Source organism: Grampus griseus, assembly GCF_964374135.1.
Source record: "Grampus griseus genome assembly, chromosome: 18".
Lineage (NCBI taxonomy): Eukaryota > Metazoa > Chordata > Mammalia > Artiodactyla > Delphinidae > Grampus > Grampus griseus.
In genome coordinates, this window is record NC_139012.1 from 72751843 (window position 1) to 72774933 (window position 23091).

At 36.9% G+C, this 23091-nt stretch overlaps 1 protein-coding gene across 2 annotated transcripts in view; it reads right to left on the bottom strand.

Moving 5' to 3' along the window:
* Positions 1 to 23091, bottom strand: part of USPL1 (ubiquitin specific peptidase like 1) — a 39954-nt gene that overhangs the window by 15177 nt on the left and 1686 nt on the right. The window contains exons 2-6 of one of the 2 annotated variants that reach the window (XM_082675989.1): positions 16136 to 16301; positions 15491 to 15619; positions 9634 to 10279; positions 5872 to 5985; positions 26 to 155 (exon numbers count right to left, since the gene is read on the bottom strand). In XM_082675989.1, the coding sequence (XP_082532115.1) occupies positions 26 to 155; positions 5872 to 5985; positions 9634 to 10279; positions 15491 to 15619; positions 16136 to 16234 (1118 nt within the window). In that variant the 5' untranslated portion in view covers positions 16235 to 16301. Of the gene's footprint in view, positions 1 to 25; positions 156 to 5871; positions 5986 to 6701; positions 6766 to 9633; positions 10280 to 15490; positions 15620 to 16135; positions 16302 to 23091 lie in introns of those variants that run through there. The other variant, XM_082675988.1, reaches the window with a different exon arrangement.

Sequence of the window (23091 nt, forward strand, 5' to 3'; positions counted from 1 at the left end):
CATTTTAAAAACTAGAAAAACTAACCTGTTTTGATATTTGTGTCCACATTGTGAACATTCAAAATTCCAAGAAAAAGAATATGTGAAGAGCTTCTCAACGTGGGGTTCTGTTTTTAAGAGCAGGGGAAGTGCAAACACAGGACTTTCCATATCACCTTGAAGAAGAAAAAAAAAAATTATTGCTCATAATTAACTGAAAAAAGATAAACCAAAATTACAAATTGTTGTCTTTTCTCACTACATTCACAGTGTGAATATATGTGAATATGTATGTATGACAGAGTAAGTTATTCACAGTTGGGCAAGGGAAGTTTTCAAAGCATTTTCTAAAAATGTCCATCATAAAGATTTAATTAACACTCAGTATCTTTCATTTGTCTTGGTGGACACTTATGAAAACTTCTTAAGACAAAAGATAGAAAAGGCTCATACTGTCTCCTCAGATCTTTTTAGGTTTTCTCAGGGAAAACATATCCTCAGAACTATAACAGCCCTAGAGTATTATAAAAACAAAGGAAAAACATGTACAGGTTTGTTTGGTACAGATACTAGAAGTAATATGACTGGTGAAACACTGTACGATAGTAATTTCAGAGCTGGACAAAACCATTAAAAAGCCATCTCCATTCTGACTCTCCTGTTCTACATGTGGTGAGGGTATGACAAACCAGGCTTAGAGGACCAGATTCAAATCTCCAGACACCTTACCTACTACTCTTCTTAATCTTTTAACAATTAAAATTAAACTTCAACAACTTTAAGGCTAAAGAAGATCTGAATTTTGTTGTCATTAAAACAAAAACCCAACTGTGGATTCTGTTTTCCAATTTAGAGACCAGCAAGCAAGTTAGTAGGAGGATTTATATTCTCCTCTTACATCCATCCTCCAATTGGTTTCTCTCCTTCCTATCCTCCGGGGAGCTTAGATGCTGCCTTACTGATTTGGCCTGAGAAAGAACCTGAGTTCTTCTATCCTCTCCCTCCCCTGGGACAGTCTCACTTCCGTGGTTCAGTTCTCCCCCTGGGCTGGAACTACAGTTGCCTGGAACACAGCCAGGAGGAGTCACCTTGGCATGACCAAAAGGCAGAACAGTGGGTTTTATTGCCTAAGCACACGCTATAAATATCGGTGGTCACAAAGGCTATTTTAATAGTCACCTTTGTGGTGCAGTCCCACAGCTATTTTTGTACAAAAAACATAAAATATTTTTTATAAACAGAAATAAATACAAATCAATCTCCTAAAAATGAACAGATGCAACATCATATGCATAAACAGTGCAGAGTACAGCATGAGTTTGTAATCAATTATCAGCCTTTAAATGCTTACTCTATTGTAACTAAATATTAAGTGAAAAAGTAATTTGTATTTCATGAGGACATAGAATCTTTAGGTCTAAAAATACATGAAGTTTTCAATGAATCAAAGTATCATGAAAGAGCTCAAAACACAGTTAAATAAGTTACATGATTACAGATCATTTTAGATAATTTACATAGCTCCTAAATTGATCTTAATTATTTTTCCTTTGATTATAAGTTTTATGGGTATAAAGCATCCTATTAGAGAACATATAATGCCAATACCTAATTCTAATTTTTAGAACCTCCAGCCTAAATTAGTTAAGTGGTTTATTGATTGATTGATTGATTGATTGATGGCTGCGTTGGGTCTCCGTTGCTGCACTCGGGCTTTCTCTAGTTGCGGTGAGCGGGGGCTACTCATCATTGGGGTGCGTGGGCCTCTCATTGTGGTGGCTTCTCTTGTTGCGAAGCACAGGCTCTAGGCTTGAGGGCTTCAGTAGTTGTTGCACGCGGGCTCAGTAGTTGTGGCCCGCGGGCTCTAGAGCACAGGCTCAGCGGTTGTGGCGCACGGCCTTAGTTGCTCCGCGGCATGTGGGATCTTCCCGGACCAGGGCTCGAACCCATGTTCCCTGCATTGGCAGGCGGCTTCTTAACCACTGCGCCACCAGGGAAGCCCTAGTTAAGTGGTTTCTTTGCCTCTAGTACCTTATCCCCAACTCCTACCCAACTACAGATCTTCCTCATCTTATGATAGGGTTAGGTCCCAATAAACCTTTATACTGTAAGCTGAAAATATCATTAAGTCGAAAATGCATTTAATACACCTAACCTACTGAATATCACAGCTTAACTCAGCCTAACTTCAACGTGCTCAGAAAACTTAACATTAGAATACAGTTGGGCAAAATCATTGAATACAAAGCCTATTTTAAAATAAAGTATTGAATATCTCATATAATTTATTGAATACTATAATGAAAGTGAAAAACAGAACGGTGGTCTGGGTCCAGCATGGTTGTAAGTGTATCAGTTGTTTATCCCATGATTGCATGGCTGGCTGGGAGCTACAGCCACTGCCCAGCATCACGAGTGAGTATCACACCACTTACCACTAGCCCAGGAAAAGATCAAAATTCAAAGTGCAGTTTCTACTGAATGCATTGATCTCTTTAACACCATTGTAAACTCAAAAACTCAAAAGTCAGACCATTGAAAGATGGGGACCTAGTACCTAGTTTGCATACTGCCCTAAAGTACCCTCGTTTATTACCAGGATGCAAACCTTTCAGTGACTCCTTGCTGTCTAGCTATTCAAGTTTCCTCTTCTGACAATTTCTCATTAATGTTTTCTGGCCATTTTTCTATCAGTTTTTGTCTTTTTTTTTTTTTTAACTGATGTACAGGAGTTCTTTGTAAGATATCCTGGGTATTATTTCTTTGTTCTATCTTTGCCCAGAGGTTTTAAACTTTAATGTAATCACAGTCACCAATCTCTTCTTTTATGTATCTTATTTAGGAAATTCTTCCCCACTGAGCGGTAAAATATTCACCTGTATTTTCTTCCAGAGTTTTACAACTCTGCTTTTCATGTTCAGGCTTTTAGATATGCTGAAGTTTCTTTCTAATTACGGTGTGAAGTAGGGATCTAATTTTCCCCCTGTATCAGGAAACTACTGTCCCAAGCACCGTTTCCTGGATGGCCTTTTCTTTCCCCACCTACCTGCATCAGTACCTCCATCATGGTTATGAAGTAACCAAACAGGGAGAGTTTTGATCTGGACTTTCTATTCTGTTCTAGTGGTCTGTCTATCCTTACACTGGTACACTACACTCAAAGGCTAAATTACTCTTTACACTTACATAAATAAGTAGAAACCATAACAATGACAGCTTTTTCCTTTTTTAAAAAAAGAAAGAAATATACACATTAGAGGGAAAGAAAACACCTAATTGAAGATAGTAGTTACCTTTGTGGGGAGGTAAGGAAGAATTGGGGAAGAGTACAAAAAGGGCTTCAGTTGTATTTGTAATGTTATATTTCTTAAACTGTGGGGAGGGAGAGCAGAGAGGACAGTTTACAATGCGTTTTTTAAAAACAATAATCAAAATGAGGAAGTGGCTGGCTGATCTTAAAAATTTAACAAACATTCCGGGTCAATACAGATTCTACTTCTCTTTCTTTAGTACTTTAAAATACACGTTAATATTCAGAATGAGGACACATACATCGTAAGACTCTAAAGTGCTCCCTGCAACAAAGATTTCATTAGTAAGATCTTAGCCTCTAACGTAGCACCTCTCACTGCTGACTGAGTAGTACAAACACAAATGAGAGGATTCTACTGTATTGGAAGAGCTGTATGCTTGCCCAATTGCTATGAGTGCACAAAATTTACAAATCCCAGACCCAAGGTAGCAATAGAGCAAGACGCCACCTTGTAAATACAATTAGCAGGGATAAGAAGAGTGATGATTCAGACTGGGGAAGAAACCACTCTTTAATTCAATTGGGAACTGGAGTAGGGAACCTGAATAAAACATCTCAGGTCACTCTAGGAGGGAAATGATACCTGCAAAATGCAACACGGGAGCCCCTCAGTCTACACTCTGGCAATCTTATGAAAAAGGCTCCTTTGAAATGAGTATCCACCCAACAGATCAGTGATTGGGGGTAAGGAAAGGGGCTGACCATAAAGGAGCCAGGGGAACATTTTCATGGTGATAGAACTGTTCTATATTTTGATTGTGGAAATGGTAACACAACTGTATACATTTGAAAAGGATTTTACTATATGTAAATCATACTTTGATAAAAAGAATATTCGTCCCATCTGAGATCCCACCTGATGATGAATTAGAATAGCCCTTTAGTCCTAGAGGAGGCAATGCCAAAGATCTGGCATATGGAAAATCAGTTTATAAGAACAGAGTAAACTTAAATATGTAGGAGTTCATGAAAAACAAAATAGTAAAACTAGGGGACAGAACTGTGGGACAAAGAAATAAGGGGACACAACCATGCAAAAAAGACACTGCTTCCAGATACACTATCTGGGTCTGATGAAATAAAGGCCACTTGTTGAGAGAAAAACTTGAAGGCATTGATATTGTACATAATTTAACAGGAGTATTATACTAATAGGAGTATCATATATTCAGCTACTACAACACAATATTAATCGAAGAGTTAATACAAGGATAAAGAGAGGGACTTCCCTGGTGGCGCACTGGTTGGGAATACGCCTACCAATGCAGGGTTTGAGCCCTGGTCCGGGAAGATCCCACATGCCACGGAGCAACTAAGCCTGTGCGCCACAACTACTGAGCTCGCAAGCCACAACTACTGAAGCCCGCGCACCTAGAGCCCGTGCTCTGCAACAAGAGAAGCCCCCGCAATGAGAAGCCCACGCACCACAACTACTGAGCCCACGTGCCACAACTACTGAAGCCCGCGCACCTAGAGCCCATGCTCTGCAACAAGTGAAGCCACTCAATGAGAAGCCCGCGCAAGGCAATGAAGAGTAGCCCCCACTCGCTGCAACTAGAGAAAGCCCATGTGCAGCAACAAAGACCCAACACAGTCAAAAATAAAATAAATAAATAAAATTTTTAAAAAATAGACTTAAAAAAAAAAAGGATAAAGAGAAATATGGTAATTCCCTGGCGGTCCAGTGGTTAGGACTCAGCTCTTTCATTGCTGGGGCCCTGGGTTCTATCCCTGGTCAGGGAACTAAGATCCCACGAGCCGTGTGGCAGGAAAAAAAAAAAAAAAAAAAAAAGATAAAGAGAAATAAAACATAAAGAGAAGTAAAACAAAAGGCACCCCCTCAAAAAAAAAAAAATCACTACCAGCTCCTTTTTGCAATACAAAAAAAAATTTATAAAGACCTGGAGACTCTAGCGCCCCTGTTCCACTCTGCTCCCAGAGGCCAAAAGACAATTCATAGAGGACAAAGCAGGTCTCATTCTTATGCCCTTTTTAAAAGTAAGAAAACTTTCCCAAAAGGTCATCAGTATATATCTCCTCATATTCCACTGGCTAAAATTGTACCATATGTCCATTCCTAAACCAATCACTAGCAGGGGAAATAGAATTATTATGGTTGGTGTAGACCAGAGATTCTCAACCCCATCCGTCCATAAGAATCACATGGAGGCTTCTAAAAATTACTGATACTTGAACTCCATCCTGAGATTCTTATGTAATGGGCTCCCAGCACTAGTTATTCACTTATAAATTTCCTAGGTGCTTTTTTAATACACAGTCCGTCAAGGCTGAAAACACTGGAGTAGTCTACTGGGGGACAGTATTGGGAAAGCAACGGATGGTGTATCCCGTGAGTATTCAGCTGGTTCTGAGAACTGCATCCACGCTGAAGGGGTGGAACACATGCCTGCATATTTATATAGAACACCTCCATCCACGAATGATTTAACCAGTGATTAAATGATCAGATTCCAAGAATCTGATCATCCCAAGTAATAAAACAGTATTATGTTTCCTTTTGATGTAAGTATGTCTTTATGGTAGATGAGTAATACAATTCAATTCCATAAATTACTTACCTAATGTACACCTAAGCTGAGGCTGCAGCCTAATAAAAATATCGTCTCTGACTTCATTCAGACAGGTCTCTATCTTTGCAAATATTTCAGAAGGAAGTTTTTTACAATCTCCATCTGATAATAAAATACAGAACATTATCAATTTCTCATCAACCTATTTCTTTCTACAGACAATTAAGACATTACCAAAATGAAAGTTTACCAGAGTCAACAAATTTTGCAGAGACAAAAATGGAAAATACAAAATTCCTTAATTCTTCCTCCTCTCTCTGTGGTATACCATATATTCCCTCAATAGGTGTTAACAGCACAATATCATTAGTACTGACTGCCTGGCTCAACGTCATTCTGCCTGAGTAAAATCTCAGTGCAAGTCTTTGAGGCCTGGCTAAAGAGCCACACTTCAGATATTCTGCCCATCTCTGAAACAGCTGAAGCTCTCTTTTCATGAAATTATTACTTACGCTAGAGACAAAATCTAGCCATTTAATCCTCTCTGTTTAACTTTTACTGGACTTAACTAGATCACAGGAGCAGACAAATTTATAAGGAGTCTTAATACAGTCATGATTATTTCCCAAACTAACATTTGGTATGTTTTCCTCCTCCTATGTCTTTTGAAGGGCCTTCAATGACATCATCACATTTCATACAATTCTACATTCTGCTTTTTTTTTTACACAAATCTGCTTCATTAAAAACTTTGCAGGCTAGTAATTACACTCTGACAGAACCATAGTTTTATTAGCCATTCCCTATTGTTGGACATTAAGTTGTTTCTTTTTTTACTATTATAAATACTATCATGTTAAACATCTTTGGGCACACACCTGTCCATGTTTTTCATCATTTCTTTAGGGTAAAAGTCCTCAAGATGCAATTACTCTGGCAGAAAACTACCTAAGATTAATAAGAAAATTATTTTGAATAAAAACCGCCATATGCATCTGACTCTAAGTTACTTTTAAGCTACAAATAGATCTTTTCACTCAAATCTCTTACGAATAAATAATTCATACAGCCTGATCACACTCTGCTTATATGTTTCACTATGAAAACATCCGGAGTCTTCTGTAATATGAAGTAAGCATTAACCAGAATTTTTGTTATTTGACCACACTGAAGAAAAGAGAAAACTTATAATCCAAAGTAATGTAGCTTGAACAAATGTTAATTACAACTATATTGTAAAAACTACAATTATCTTGTAAAAAATTAATATAATATTAAAATTAAAAGTTAATATTAATTTAATATTCAAGTCAAAATTTGAATGAGGTATGTTCTTTTACAACAAACAACTGTCACCAACTCAGTACTGGGGTTTCTATAATTATACAAAACAGGAATAAAGAGAAAAGGCAGAAGCAAATATGCTTCTGAGAAACTGAATTTTAAAAATTGCAAAAAACTTCAATCTCAAAGAAACTCAAATTGAAACAAAATATTTTTTATCTTACAACTTTTTAAACGTTTCTAAGCAAAGGTGATTACAGTGTTCTGGGATGTTTATTTCTACATATGAAAATGGAATTATTATGTTGGTATAACCCTTCCGGAAAGCCATTTAGAAAGACTCTTTTTTTTTAAAGGATCCCCAAGGGGATCCCCTTCTTTTTTTTAATATAAATTTATTTATTTTATTTATTTACTTTTGGCTGTTTTGGGTCTTTGTTGCTGCCCGTGGGCTTTCTCTAGTTGCAGCGAGTGGGGGCTACCCTTTATATAAATATTTTAACATCCCTTCTAGGGTATAATCAGCAATGGATTCAAAGGATACAGGGATATCTGCCATGGTATTTACACATAATAGCAAAAAAAAATGATAAGTAGCCTGAATGGTTAACAATGGGGAAACAATGTATAAGAGTATACTAATAAAGTAATATGTTGCACAACCGAAGTCAAACTGCATAAAGGTTAGGATTCTCCACCTACCAGATACCAAAACCCCAAAAGCCATAATAATTAAAGAGTATGGCATTGATACAGAGACAGAAAAATAGTCAACAATGGGGAAACAATGTATAAGATCTATATAAAAGATTGCATGATCAAAGTCAAGTTGAATAAAGATGAGGACAGCAAGACCTAAAATGCCCTAATAATTAAAAGTGTGGTATTGGTGCAGGGACAGATAAAGTGACCAAGAAAACAAAGCAGAGTTAAGGAACAGCTGCACACATACAGAGAATGTTATATGACAAAGGGGCCATGGCAGATCAATTGAGGAAAAAGGTGGAGCTAGAAAAACTGGCTATGCAATGGAAAAAAATGAAACGTTACCACATACCAGACACAATTACCTCCAGTTGAACTAAGAATTTCAATGTAAAAAGCAAAGCTCTGTGACTTCTCAGTGAAAACAGAGGTAAATGACTTTCTGATCTTGGAGAAAGGAAACATTTCTTTTTAAAACCACAGACATTACTAGCTATAAAAGGAAAGATTAACAATTTCTGTCATCAAAAGATATCTTTAAAAAAGTAGAAACATGAGATACAAAGTGGGAGATTCAGTAACCTGTCTGAATAAACACAGCAACAAGGACATATAAAAACTCACACAAATCAATAAGAACATGAAAATACAACAAACAGGGATAAGACACAAACAGGCTTCACAGAGGGAACAGAGGGTCAATCTACATACAAAGAGCTGTTCAACCTCTTTAAAATCTGGGAAAGGCAAATCAAGACCACAAACCATTTTATATCATTCAAATTGCAAAAATCACCACGTGTGAAAAAAACCAAGGGAGGAAATATGGATTAGGAAAATCTCTTCTACATTGCTAATGGGAGTAGACTGGTACAACCACTTTGGAAAACCATTAGCCATTATCTAGTAAATCTGAACTCAGAGTCTATCCTATGGTATATCCAAGAAAAACTCTTGTGCCCCAGGAGACTTGCCTAAGAATAGTCACAGCAGCAGTATTTACAATTGCAAAAAACAACCGAATGACAGATGAATAAATACACATATGTACTTACAGACTGATATACTTACGAACTGGAAATATCATATAGCAACAAAAATCAATGAAACACAAATACAACCCGTACAACCAGCATAGATAAACCTTTATAAAAAAAATAAAAGTCCCAGAAGAAATACTGTACAGTATGTCTTTTTTTATAAAGTTCAAAACATTAAATTAGGCAATATATTGCTTAGCCATATATACGTAGGAAAAGCTATTAAAAAACAAGAAACGATATAACACATATTGATATAACACATTTCAGGATAATGATTAACTTTGGGGGAGGTAGATGATGGGATGTGGAGGAACACATAGGTAGATGCAAGTCACTGGAAATATTTTAATTTATCTTGGGTTCATGGGTATCCTATTTTATAGAAAATAAAAATACAGCCCTCACTGTGAAAATAGATTTTGGGGGAGTTGTGGGATTATGGATGGTTTGTATTTACTTCTTTATTCTGCTTTACGGCAACTCAAAAACTTAAAGTTGTACTTTGATGTACTCTATGTTGACCACCATTACCCTGACAGCTAAGATACAGCCATAGCCTCTTTATTCTTTACTCTTAGTTTTTGAAAAAGACTGCCTTTTGGGCAGTCATGATAACACAACTGGTGTTCACTCAAGCTTCATGACAGACTCGGTCCCTATGCTCCTTGCTCCGAGGTTCTACGTAAAACAAAAGCTACTGATGGCATCTTTTCGCGTGCTACAACGTTCAACATTAACCTCTTTAAAAATTAAAGAGAAATAAAATGTTATTACTAACCTTTAACTCCATCCAACTGACTGGTGTGCAGAAACTCATTGGCTTGATTATACCTGGTAAACAACTGACCGAACACAGACTCCTCTTTAGAGCATAGGTCAGTCACAGTGTTTTTCAGCCCTTCCAAGTGCACCAATGCTGACAGGATACAGTCTAACCAACAGAGAGCATATGCGTTTTTCCACTGGACACATGACGTCTGGCAAAATGAGGTATGCTTGCTCTCCAACGGCATTTCCAGTTCAGATGCGCATCCTTCATTTTGAGGGGCAGTCCCTCCAGTTCCAGAAACATCAACCACAGTAGAATCTTCTTCAGCAGCCATGTCAACAGTATCAGCTTCCAAAATCTCATTCTGCTCCAAGGAATCAGTTGTCCTAATTGGATTCTGTTGACCACCGTGTAGTAAACCAGGTAAGTCTGATGAGGTTTCATCATACTCTTCTTCATCATGTTTACTGTTCAAAACTTGTTCACCATCAACACCATTATGATGTTTAGTCTTTTTGGCATTTGCTAAAAGAGGTGACTCTTTATAGTTGGTTTCCACGATCTTTCTTTTTTGAGGCTTATCTGGAGTGTGACAATCTTCCAAATCAGGAGTAATTAAGTTATTAAGTGATTTAGAGCCCAAGGGATAGATGCACTAGGAAGAAAAAATAACAAAAACTAAAAATTCAAATAAGCTCAAGCTTTAACTTCACAGATTCTACATCATGAAAAATATGTACAAAATTTTAGCATTACTTTGACCTGAGAGGGTATACAATATCATCAATCTAAATTTGAAGGAACCAGGGATAAACAGCTATTTAATCAAAAATTTCGTCCCCAAAGAGTAATTTTTCCTAGTTAATCTGAACAATCAAGGGTTTAATCTGAGTTACTCTAGAGTAAGCTAGCAAGGAAAACGTACATAATTTTGCTTTAATAAAGAATCTAATGTTGAGTGAATTAAAAATTCCAACATTTTATGAGTGTACTATTCTTTTTAAGACAGGTACACTGCATGGCATTAAAAACTAGAAAAGTATTTTCAAACCAAAAAAGTTGCAGAGTAATCTGTATTGCTTCTCAGTTTTGAAACTGAGTATTAATCTGAGAGCACATCAGCATATCAATTTTACACCCATATTGGGTCTAAGAATCACACTGGCTGAATTTTGATAACTTCACCATGCACGAACACAATTTCAGGCAAATATCAAGAGTAAACAAATCACTAAAATAATCAATGAATGTTCCCTAAGTGTGAAAACTAGTAAAATAATTTATAAGACAAATGCAAGAAGTCTACATACCGTGTGCCCTCGTTTAAAATATGCTTTCTTCTACACAAGTATGGGAGATTGCTCCCTTGGTGGCCTCTAGCGAACTAAAGAACTATACACCTCCAGATACTCATGCCCTTGTACAGCCAGCCCCCTGCCACACAGCCTCAGGCTTGGCCACGTGACTAGCTTTAACGGGACATTAGCAACCAGGATGCCCATGCTTCAATAAGCACTGGCTTGTTGGGCTTGCCCTCTTGGAGCCCTCTTTCTGCACAATCTTTCTTAGTCCCAGCCATCACACTGTAAGGGTCCCAATTAACCTCACCGAGAGACCCTCATGGAAAAGAAGTGAGATCCTGGCTGACTACCTGAGTTCAGTTCCCAGCTGGCAGCTAGCATCCACAGTCTGCCATGTGTACATTTTAGTTGTCCCAGCCAACAGTATGTGAAGTGTAAGAACTGCCTTGTCAACCCACAGAATCATAAGTGAAGCCATTAAGTTACTTTAGTGACTAAGTTTTGAGATGGTTCACTTCACAGCAACAACTAACTGAAATGCTCTCATTTAAAGTATAGCATTTTCTATACAAGCGAACACTATATGCATAACATTGTACTTACTTCGAAATTCTTTAGTTTAATAGGACAAGTTCTTGATTTTTCTGTTACCAACTAGCTATGCGATCAGCATCAATTAACAACTTGACCCTCAACTTTATACCCTGAGATTATTTCCTTAGTCCTACCACATGTCAGAAGACAGAGCACACTTTAAAAATCAATAGCAGTAATTTTGTATTCAGAGTCATCCAAAAAAATTGAAAACAAAACCTCAAAGAGATATTTGCACACCCATATTCACTGCAGCATTATTCACAATAGCCAAGAGGTAGAAGCAAACCAAATGTCCATGGACAAACAAATGGATAAAGAAAACGTGGTATATACATACAATAGAATATTATTCAGCCTTAAAAAGGGAAATCCTGTCATATGCGACAATACGGATAAACCTTGAGGACGTTATGCTAAGTAAAATCACAAAAGACAAAAACTGTATGATTCCACTTATATGAGGTACCTAGAGTAGTCAAATTCATAGAGACAAAGTAGAACGGTAGTTGCCTGGGCTACAAAGAGAAGTTGTTATTCAACGGGTACAGAATTTCAGTTTCGCAAGATGAAAAGGTTCTAGAGATATGTTGTATAACGATGTGAATATAGCAAACACTCCTGAACTGTATACTTAAAAATGGTTAAGATGGCTTCCCTGGTGGCGCAGTGGTTGAGAGTCCGCCTGCCGATGCAGGGGACACGGGTTTGTGCCCCGGTCTGGGAAGATCCCACAAGCCGTGGAGCGGCTGGGCCCGTGAGCCATGGCCGCTGAGCCTGCGCATCCGGAGCCTGTGCTCCACAACAGGAGAGGCCACAACAGTGAGAGGCCCGCGTACCGCAAAAAAAAAAAAAAAAGGTTAAGATGGTAAATTTTATGTTTTTTTAACAATTAAAAAAATTTTTACTTTTTAAAGGCAAAAAATTAAAAAAAAACCTTTACCATTCTCAAGCAGAGTCAAAATCATGGTGTGCACATCCCACCAGCACCCCTACTTAATTAAAAACAACAACAACAAAAATCACTCTTAGCCAGTGGGTAATATACAAAGAGTTTGCTGACTCCTGGTGTAAACCAATGTACTTCATAAAATACACTGGGCTCTTACTGATGATTAGAACATTTTCTAAAAACTAGATCAATAATTACTCTAAAGTTCTTTTTTTACATTTGCAAGGTATATACTTGAAAGTCTTGGTTATTTTTTTTTCCTCATTGCTTAAAAAAGAATGCTTCAAAAACTAAAAATGCAAAAAACACATCTAACCATAATAGTTAAAACCACTGTTCTGAGAACAGACTTCGCTATTCTGGTAGTCCTTGGTTAAAGAACTCTACTGAAATATCACGTATTGTTCAGAAGAGGGAAAAAAGTAATTTTCTTCTAGAATCTGTAAGTTTTATTTTTCTCTCTTTCCAGTGCTCACAATTCTACAACTTTATTCTGAGCTGGTTAACTAGTAAACTCTGTAGAGTCTGGTGTTACAGATGAGCTGAGCTGTCAAGTCTCCTAAAGTCAAGCCCTCCCCTTGTGCAACAGAGTCTGTCATTTGCTCCAGGGATATCCCCCCAGCAATTCTGTGACACTTTCTGTTTTTCCCTCTCTACTGGATATAACCAGCGTACAAACATGCTGCTATTTTTCCCAACTTAAAAACAAACAGAAGTAAAACTTTTCCCTCCAGGTACTACCTCACGTCTATATTTCTCAATTCTTCCTCTCCCATTTTCCATCACTCACTCCAATCAGGCTTTTACCACTACTACTTTACCAAAACCACTTAATCAAGGCCTGCAAGGACCCCCATGACACTCCAGTCAATGGTGAGTTGAGTCCTCAGCCACCTTGAGTTCTCACTGGACTTGACAGTAAATCATTCCTTCCTTCATTAAACATTTTTCACTTGACATCCAGGACAATATACTTTCCTTCCTGAGATTACGCCTACCTCACTCTCCATGTCTCTCACTTCTTTGCTGCTTCCACTTCACCTTCCAAACTTTTTAATGCTGGAGTGTTCCAGGGCTCAGTTTTGCAACTCTTTATCCACACTCTTGGTAAACTCACCCAGCCTCATGGTTCAATTACTTACTGAACCATGTAAGTTCATGTAAGTTTGCTGATGACTCCCAAATGTATATATCCAATCTTAGACTCTCCACCTAACACCAGACACATAGATCCAACTGTTTACTCCATATACCCAGTTATTAGATAGATGCCTCAAGCTTGATTGCTCCTGATCTCCTCATCTTTCCCCCAGATCTTCCTCTTCCCAAAGTCTTTCTCAGTTCAGCAACCGGCAGCTCCATTCTTCCAATTATTCAAGCCAAGTATCTGGGGATCATCCTTGATTCCTCCCTTTCCTACCATGTACCCCACTCTTTCAGCATATCCTTTTAACTATCAAAATACATATAGAATCCAACCATACCTCATCAACCTGGCCACTACTTGTTCTCCCTGGAATACTACAACTGCCTTCCAACCATTTCCCTGCTTCAGATCTTGCCCATCACATTTTTTTCAACATGAAAACCAGATCATGTCACTCCTCTGTCAAAATCCCTACGATGGTTCTTTATTTCATAGTAAAAGCCAGCAAATGGCCTACAAGGCTTTACTGGATCCATCCCATCTTCCCTTATTCTGCTTCACTCACTCCGATCCAGCTCTGCTGGTTTCTCTGCAGTAGCACAAACATGGACAGGCAGCCTCCGCTCTCTCAGGACCTTGTATCTGCTAGTCTCCCCACCTGGAAGGCTCACTCCTCAGGTATCCACAGGACTTGTTCCTTTTCATCTCTTTCAGATCTTTGCTCAAATGTCACTTTCTCAATTAAGTTTCCTCCTATACTTTATTTAAAATTGCAAATTACCCACTCTCTGATACTCCAGTCCCCGTGGCTTTATTTTTCTCTACATCACTTTTCATTACCTCACACAAAAAAGTATGCTTTCCTTTTTTATTTTCTTTCCCAATCTAGAATATAGCCTTGTTGAGAGCAAGAAATTTTTGTTTTATTCACTGTATCCTACCATCTGGAACAGTGCCAACATGGTGACACACAAATAAATATTTATTGCATAAATGCAAAAAAATAATTTATTTCTATTTGTAAGAATACCTGAAATTTTCTTTAAGTGTTACCCAACAAAAGTATCTACCACCAACAGTATAATATAGTCTAGTATTTTCCAAAACTGGCTGATCATCAGACAGTTTATAAAAGTTATAAAACTACAGAATTCTGGGCCAACTCTATTGAATAAGCATCTAGGTGAGACCCAGAAATTTTTTAAAAGCTTTCCAAGTGATTCTGATGAACTGCTAGTTTACCTGGAATAATACATATCTGACATGAGAAGACTGTATTCCAATCACTGCTCTGCTGCTTTATGAAGATGTTGTGTTCCTAAACCCTCTGCATCTGTTTTCTTATTCATAACATGGGAATACCTACCTTGCAAAGTTTTGAGAATTAAGTATGTATATGACAGTTTCATAAGTTGTCAAGTACAGTAAAATATAGAGTATTATGGAATTTAACGAGCTCCTGTGTAAAAAGTTGTGCCAGTGGGTACAAATTACTATAATTCTAAGATATTTAGAGCCTTAAGTACATAATATTTAGAGATTAATAACCTTTTCAATAAGTCCCAAAGTTAATAAATAACACATGAGAATAACAACAGCTAAAAGGACCTCCACAAGGTTTAAAAAAAAAATCTTGAAACATATTCTCTCTTCTCACAAGTCTAATGACGATAAAAACAAACATCTTCATGTAATAACTCAGGAAATCAAGTGGCAAAATAAAATATTTAAAATTATATACCAGACAGATCTAGAGACTAACTACATGTTAAAAACATACAATCTAAAAACTACAAAATGAGTACAAATTTAAACACTGAAGAGAAAAGCAAAAGGCGAAAACTTCAATACCATCTAAGATTAATACTTTACCTGCAGGTCCTCACACAAAAAGACAGATTCTTGAAAACTAATTCGGTAAGTCTTTAAGGCTTTTAACTTTCCCTTCGTCCTACAAGCAGGGCAATACCCATCTGACGGTACTTTAGATGAATCATAATTCTAAAAGAGAAAAAAAGTAAATTAAAATATAGACATTCCTAGATTGTATAAAATTACAAAAAGTTAAATGGAAAAGTAACCAGAAAAAAAATGTACACTTTTTACCTAGAAGTGTCCTGGCAAGATATCTTAAAGACAGCAAATAAAAGAAATGCATATAGGCTTTAATACAGCTATTGTTCCAAAAAGAATATATTCTAGTTTTAAATATTAAATTAAGTGTTAAAAATAGCATCAGTTTTATCTGCAAGAAAAAAAGTAATGTCAACTGTCACTGAAAATATGTTCAACATTTTCAAATAGTAAACTATACGGTCTATGTTTTATTTCTACTTTTACATATCAATAAAACATAGAGAGGTAAACAGAGAACAATCTTTCGCCATTACTGTAAGATTTCCGTGGAAGATACAATTTTTTTTAAATTAACTGGTAAAATTAAAACCAAATTTAAGTCTTAAAAATAGGAGAGAAAAAAACCAACTTTGCACTGAGGCAAAAAATAAGTTCACTAACTTTTCCCAAATACCCCACCATATGGAGTGAAGATATCCCTATATCAGTCCCTGGTCCAATCACTGGCAAACCATTTCCAATCTTCGGGGAATCCATCATTCCGAGTCATTGGCTAATTTATGTCACTTGAAACATGTCAATATCACTAAGGATTTTTCAATGAACCCTGGAAAAAAAAAAGTTAATAGACAATTTTTATAAGATGTATGCATATTAAGTATATTTTGAGAACTATATATCTTATGTTAAACATATTCTGAAATTGTAATCTTGAAGTGAAAACAAAATACCTAAATTTATTTAAAGATCTAGCAAATTTGTGGAGAGAGGGCAAAAACTGGCAATAGGACCAGTCTTCACAGTAGACTCATTTGTAAGCAAATTTATCAAAACTTGTAATAGAGATAGCTATTACTTAAATATATTGACAAGAGCTTGAAAACCTAAGTTTTTAGTCTACGCACAACTTGAAACAAATATGTAAGCATTATACCAAGAAAACGTTTAAATAAAACACAGATCCATTGTGCCATTACTTAACAAGGACAAAAGAACCCCATACATTCCTATTGCTTTCAACTGCCAAGAATACATCACCAACTGAGAACAGTGCCACTTTTTAAATAAAAGCTGCGAACAAAATACTATTTTCCATTAAAGTAAATAATCTGTAACGGAACAAAAATATAAACACTGTCAATCGTACAATGTTTTGAGTGTAGACCCATGGAGTAGAATCACATTTAGTAAAGTTGAAATTATGAAACTGGAGCTCAGTGTAAGGGAAAAGCAATTGTTAACAGTGGTTCAGATACGGATTTAAAATACAAGGAAAACAAGATAAAGGAGAAATTTAAGCAGAGTGAATCACCACTTCACAGGGATGTTGTAAAACACTTTCAAGCAAAAGTCTTTCCCAAATCTAAGAATCCATGATTCTATGACAACCACTTTCTAGGAAACTGGGGCTCACAGATTCACTTTAAAAACTAGTTAGGCTATTGTTTCCTGCTGTATAAACTTTACACACCTTTCAAGCCAAGGAATAATTTCAAAAATAAAAATGCTTTTTAGAAAAGTATCAGTGGAGGATAGCCTCATCCACCAGAGGGCAGACAGCAGAAGCAAGAAGAACTACAATTCTGCAGACTGTGGAAGGAAAGCCACAGAAAGACAGACAAAACGAAAAGGGAGAGGACTTTGTACCAGATGAGGGAACAAGACAAAACCCCAGAAAAACAACTAAATGAAGTGGAGAGAGGCAACCTTCCAGAAAAAGAATTCGAATAATGATAGCAAAGATGATCCAGGACCTTGGAAAAAGAATGGTGGCAAAGATTGAGAAGGTGCAAGAAATGTTTAGCAAAGACCTAGAAGAATTAAAGAACAAACACCTAGAAGAAAAAAGAACCAACAAACAGAGATGAACAATACAATAACTGAAATGAAAAATACACTAGGAAGGAATCAATAACAGAATAACTGAGGCAGAAGAATGGATAAGTGACCTGGGAGACAGAATGGTGAAATTCACTGCTGCGGAACAGAATAAAGAAAAAACAATGAAAAGAAATGAAGACAGCCTAAGAGACCTCTGGGACAACATTAAACACAACAACATTTGCATTATAAGGGTCCCAGAAGGAGATGAGAGAGAGAAAAAAAGGACCCAAGAAGAGATTATACTCAAAAACTTCCCTAACATGGTAAAGGAAATAGCCACCCAAGTCCAGGAAGCGCAGAGAGTCCCAGGCAGGTTAAACCCAAGGAGAAACACACCGAGACACATCATAATCAAATGCGCAAAAATTAAAGACACAAAAAAATTATCGAAACCAACAAGGGAAAAAACGACAAATAACATACAAGGGAACTCCCATAAGGTTAACAGCTGATTTCTCAGCAGAAATTCTACAAGCCAGAAGGAAGTGGCACGATATATTTAAAGTGATGAAAGGGAACAAACTACAACCAAGATTACTCTACCCAGCAAGGATCTCATTCAGATTCGGCAGAGAAATCAAAAGCTTTACAGACAAGCAAAAGCTAAGAGAATTCAGCACCACCAAACCAACTCTACAACAAATGCTAAAGGAACTTCTCTAAGTAGGAAAGGCAAGAGAAGAAAAGCACCTACAAAAACAAACGCATAAAAATTAAGAAAATGGTAATAGGAACATATATATTGATAATTACCTTAAACATGAATGGATTAAATGCTCCAACCAAATGACACAGGCTTGCTGAATGGATACAAAAACAAGACCCATCTATATGCTGTCTACAAGAGACCCACTTCAGACCGAGGGACACATATAGACTGAATGTGAGGGCATGGAAAAAGTTATTCCATGCAAATGGAAATCGAAAGAAAGCTGGAGTAGCAATACTCGTGTCAGATAAAATAGACTTTGAAATAAAGAATGTTACAAGAGACAAGGAAGGACACTACATAATGATCAAGGGATCAATCCAAAAAGAAGATATAACAATTACAAATGTTTATGCACCCAACATAGGAGCACCTCAACACATAAGGCAACTGCTAACAGCTATAAAAGAGGAAATCGACAGTAACACAATAATAGTGGGGGCCTTTAACACCTCACACTAATGGACAGATCATCCAGACAGAAAATTAATAAGAAAACACAAGCTTTAAATGACACAGTAGACCAGATAGATTTAATTGATATTTATAGGATATTCCATCCAAAAGCAGCAGATTACACTTTCTTCTCAATTGCACATGGAACATTCTCCAGGACAGATCACATCTTGGGTCACAAATCAAGCCTCAGTAAATTTAACAAAACTGAAATCGTATCAAGCATCTTTTCCGACCACAACGCTATGAGATTAGAAATCAATTACAGGGAAAAAATCGTAAAAAACACAAACACATAGAGGCTAAAAAATACATTACTAAATAACCAAGGGATCACTGAAGAAATCAAAGAGGAGATCAAAAAATACCTAGAGACAAATTACAATGAAACACGATGATCCAAAACCTATGGGATGCAGCAAAAGCAATTCTAAGAGGGAAGTTTATAGCAATACAAGCCTAACTCAAGAAACAGAAAAATCTCCAATAAACAATCTAACCTTACACTTAAAGGAACTAGAGAAAGAAGAACAAACAAAACCCAAAGTTAGTAGAAGGAAAGAAATCATAAAGATCAGAGCAGAAATAAACAAAATAGAAACAAAGAAAACAACAGGAAAGATCAATAAAACTAAAAGCTGGTTCTTTGAGAGGATAAACAGAATTGATAAACATTTAGCCAGACTCATCAAGAAAAAGAGGGAATGGACTCAAATCAATAAAATCAGAAATGAAAAAGGAGAAGTTACAACAGACACCCCAGAAATACAAAGCATCATAAGAGACTACTACAAGCAACTGTATGCCAATAAAATGGACAACCTGGAAGAAATGGACGATATCTTAGAAAGGTATAACCTTCCAAGACTGAACCAGGAAGAAACAGAAAATATGAACAGACCAATCACAAGTAACGAAATTGAAACTGTGATTAACAATCTTGGAACAAACAAAAGTCCAGGACCAGATGGCTTCACAGGTGAATTCTATCAAACATTTAGAGAAGAGCTAACACCCATCCTTCTCAAACTCTTCCAAAAAACTGCAGAGGAAGGAACACTCCAAACTCATTCTATGAGGCCACCACCACCCTGATACCAAAACCAGACAAAGATTCTACAAAAAAAGAAAATTACAGACCAACATCACTGATGAATATAGATGCAAAAACCCTCAACAAAATACTAGCAAACAGAATCCAACAACACATTAAAAGGATCATACTCCACGATCAACTGGGATTTATCCCAGGGATGCAAGGATTCTTCAATATATGCAAATCAATCAATGTGATACACTAGATTAACAAATTGAAGAATAAAAACCATATGTTTATCTCAATAGATGCAGCAAATCTTTTGACGAAATTCAACACCCATTTATGATAAAAACTCTCCAGAAAGTTGGCAGAGAGGGAACCTACCTCAACATAGTAAAAGCCATATATGACAAACCCACAGCAAACATCATTCTCAATGGTGAAAAACTGAAAGCACTTCCTCTAAAATCAGGAACAAGACAAGGATGTCCACTCTCGCCACTATTATTCAACATTGTTTTGAAAGTCCTAGCCATGGCAATCACAGAAGAAAAAGAAATAAAAGGAGTACAAATTGGAAAAGAAGAAGTAAAACTGTCGCTGCTTGCAGATGACATGATACTATACGTAGAGAACCCTAAAGATGCCACCAGAAAACTACTAGAGCTAATCAATGAATTTGGTAAAGTTGCAGGATACAAAAATTAATGCACAGAAACCTCTTGCATTCCTATACACTAACAACAAAAGATCAGAAAGAGAAATTAAGGAAACAATCTCATTCACCACTGCAACAAAAAGAATATAGCATCTAGGAATAAACCTATCTAAGGAGATAAAAAGACCTGTACTCAGAAAACTATAAGACACTCATGAAAGAAATCAAAGATGACACAAACAGATGGAGAGACATATCATGTTCTTGGATTGGAAGAATCAACATTGTAAAAATGACTATACTACCCAAAGCAATCTACAGATTCAATGCAATCCCTATCAAATTACCAGTGGCATTTTTTACAGAACTAGAACAAAAAAATCTTAAAGTCTGTATGGAAACACAATAGACCCCGAATAGCCAAAGCAGTCTTGAGGGAAAAAAACGGAGCTGGAGGAATCAGACTCCCTGACTTCAGACTATACTATAAAGCTACAGTAATCAAGACAGTATGGTACTGGCACAAAAACAGAAATATAGATCAATGGAACAGGATAGAAAGCCCAGAGATAAACCCACGCACCTATGGTCAACTAATCTATAACAAAGGAGGCAAGGATTTACAATGGAGAAAAGACAGCCTCTTCAATAAGTGGTGCTGGGAAAACTGGACAGCTACATGTCAAAGAATGAAATTAGAACACTCCCTAACACCATACACAAAAATAAACTCAAAATGGATTACAGACCTAAATGTAAGACCAGACAGTATAAAACTCTTAGAGGAAAACATAGGCAGAACACTATGACATAAATCACAGCAAGATCCTTTTTGACCCACCTCCTAGAGAAATGGAAATAAAAACAAAAATAAACAAATGGGACCTAATGAAACTTAAAAGCTTTTGCACAGCAAAGGAAACCATAAACAAGATGAAAAGACAACCCTCAGAATGGGAGAAAATATTTGCATATATTTTGAAGCAACTGACATAGGATTAATCTCCAGAATTTACAAGCAGCTCGTGCAGCTCAATATCAAAAAAACAAACAACCCAATCCAAAAATGGGCAGAAGACCTAAATAGACATTTCTCCAAAGAAGATATACAGATTGCCAACAAACACATGAAAGAATACTCAACATCAGTAATCATTAGAGAAGTATAAATCAAAACTACAATGAGGCATCACCTCACACTGGTCAGAATGGCCATCATCAAAAAATCTACAAACAGTAAATGCTGGAGAGGGTGTGGAGAAAACGGAACACTCTTGCACTGCTGGTGGGAATGTGAATTGGTACAGCCACTATGGAGAACAGTATGGAGGTTCCTTAAAAAACTACAAATAGAATTACCATGTGACCCAGCCATCCCACTACTGGGCATATACCCAGAGAAAACCATAATTCAAAAAGACACATGCACCCCAATGTTCACTGCAGCACTATTTACAATAGCCAGGTCATGGAAGCAACCTAAATGCCCATTGACAGATGAATGGATAAAGAAGATGTGGTACATATATACAATGGAATATTACTCAGCCATCAAAAGAAACGAAATTGGGTCATTTGTAGAGACATGGATGGACCTAGAGACTGTCATACATGGTGAAGTCAGAAAGAAAAAAACAAATATAGTATATTAACGCATATATGTCGAACCTAGAAAAATGGTACAGATGAACGGGTTTGCAGGGTATAAATAGAGACACAGATGTAGAGAACAAACGTACGGACACCAAGGCGGGAAAGTGGTGGGGGGTGGAGGTGGTGGGTTGAACTGGGAGATTGGGATTGACGTGTATATACTAAAACGTATAAAATAGATAACAAGAACCTGCTGTATATAAAATAAATAAAATAAAATTCAAATATTCAAAAAAAAAGTATCAGTGGATGTCAATATGCTATTCCTAAAGAAATATCCAAAAGCAGGTTTCTCAACCACAGGATTATCGACATTTTGGACCAGATAATTCTTTTGTTGTGAGGGCTGCCCTGTGTGTTAAGAGGATGTTTAGCAGCACCAATGACCGCTATGTGCTAGATGCCAACAGCACCCACCCCTCAGCTGTGACCATGTCTCTAGACATTGCCAAATGTCCCTCCCTCCTCTCTCCTCCCAGGGGGAGGGGGGAAATCACCCCATTGAGAACCACTGCCAAAAGGGTAAAAACAAGTGTGGTGATAACTTTTTCTTTTTAAGCTCCTCACAGACAATACTAATTTGTTAACTTTCGCTGGTTCTATTTATAATCTACTTACTAAAGGGAACTATATAGTAAAGTATCAAACTTCTGGTTCCAGAGTGGATAAAAGCATGAGCTTTAGGTACAGAAATTTATTTGTGAAGTTAGTTTCTTCTAAGAATTAAATGTGATAATACATGTAAAATGCTTAGCACTTGACACATAGTAAATTGCAACCACTATTTGGTGCTATTTTATACTTTATGCAGAAAATATGCAGCATAGCTTGGATCATTATGCAGTATTCTCAAAAGAGAAGTTGGTAAGCTATGTATCTTGAACAAGTTTTTTTTGATGAAAATTTCCATCCACCTGAGGGATTAAGAAAACTTCTCCAGCTGGTTCTCTCTCTCTCTCTCTCTCTCTCTCTCTCCCCCGCTACCCCTCTCTCTCTCT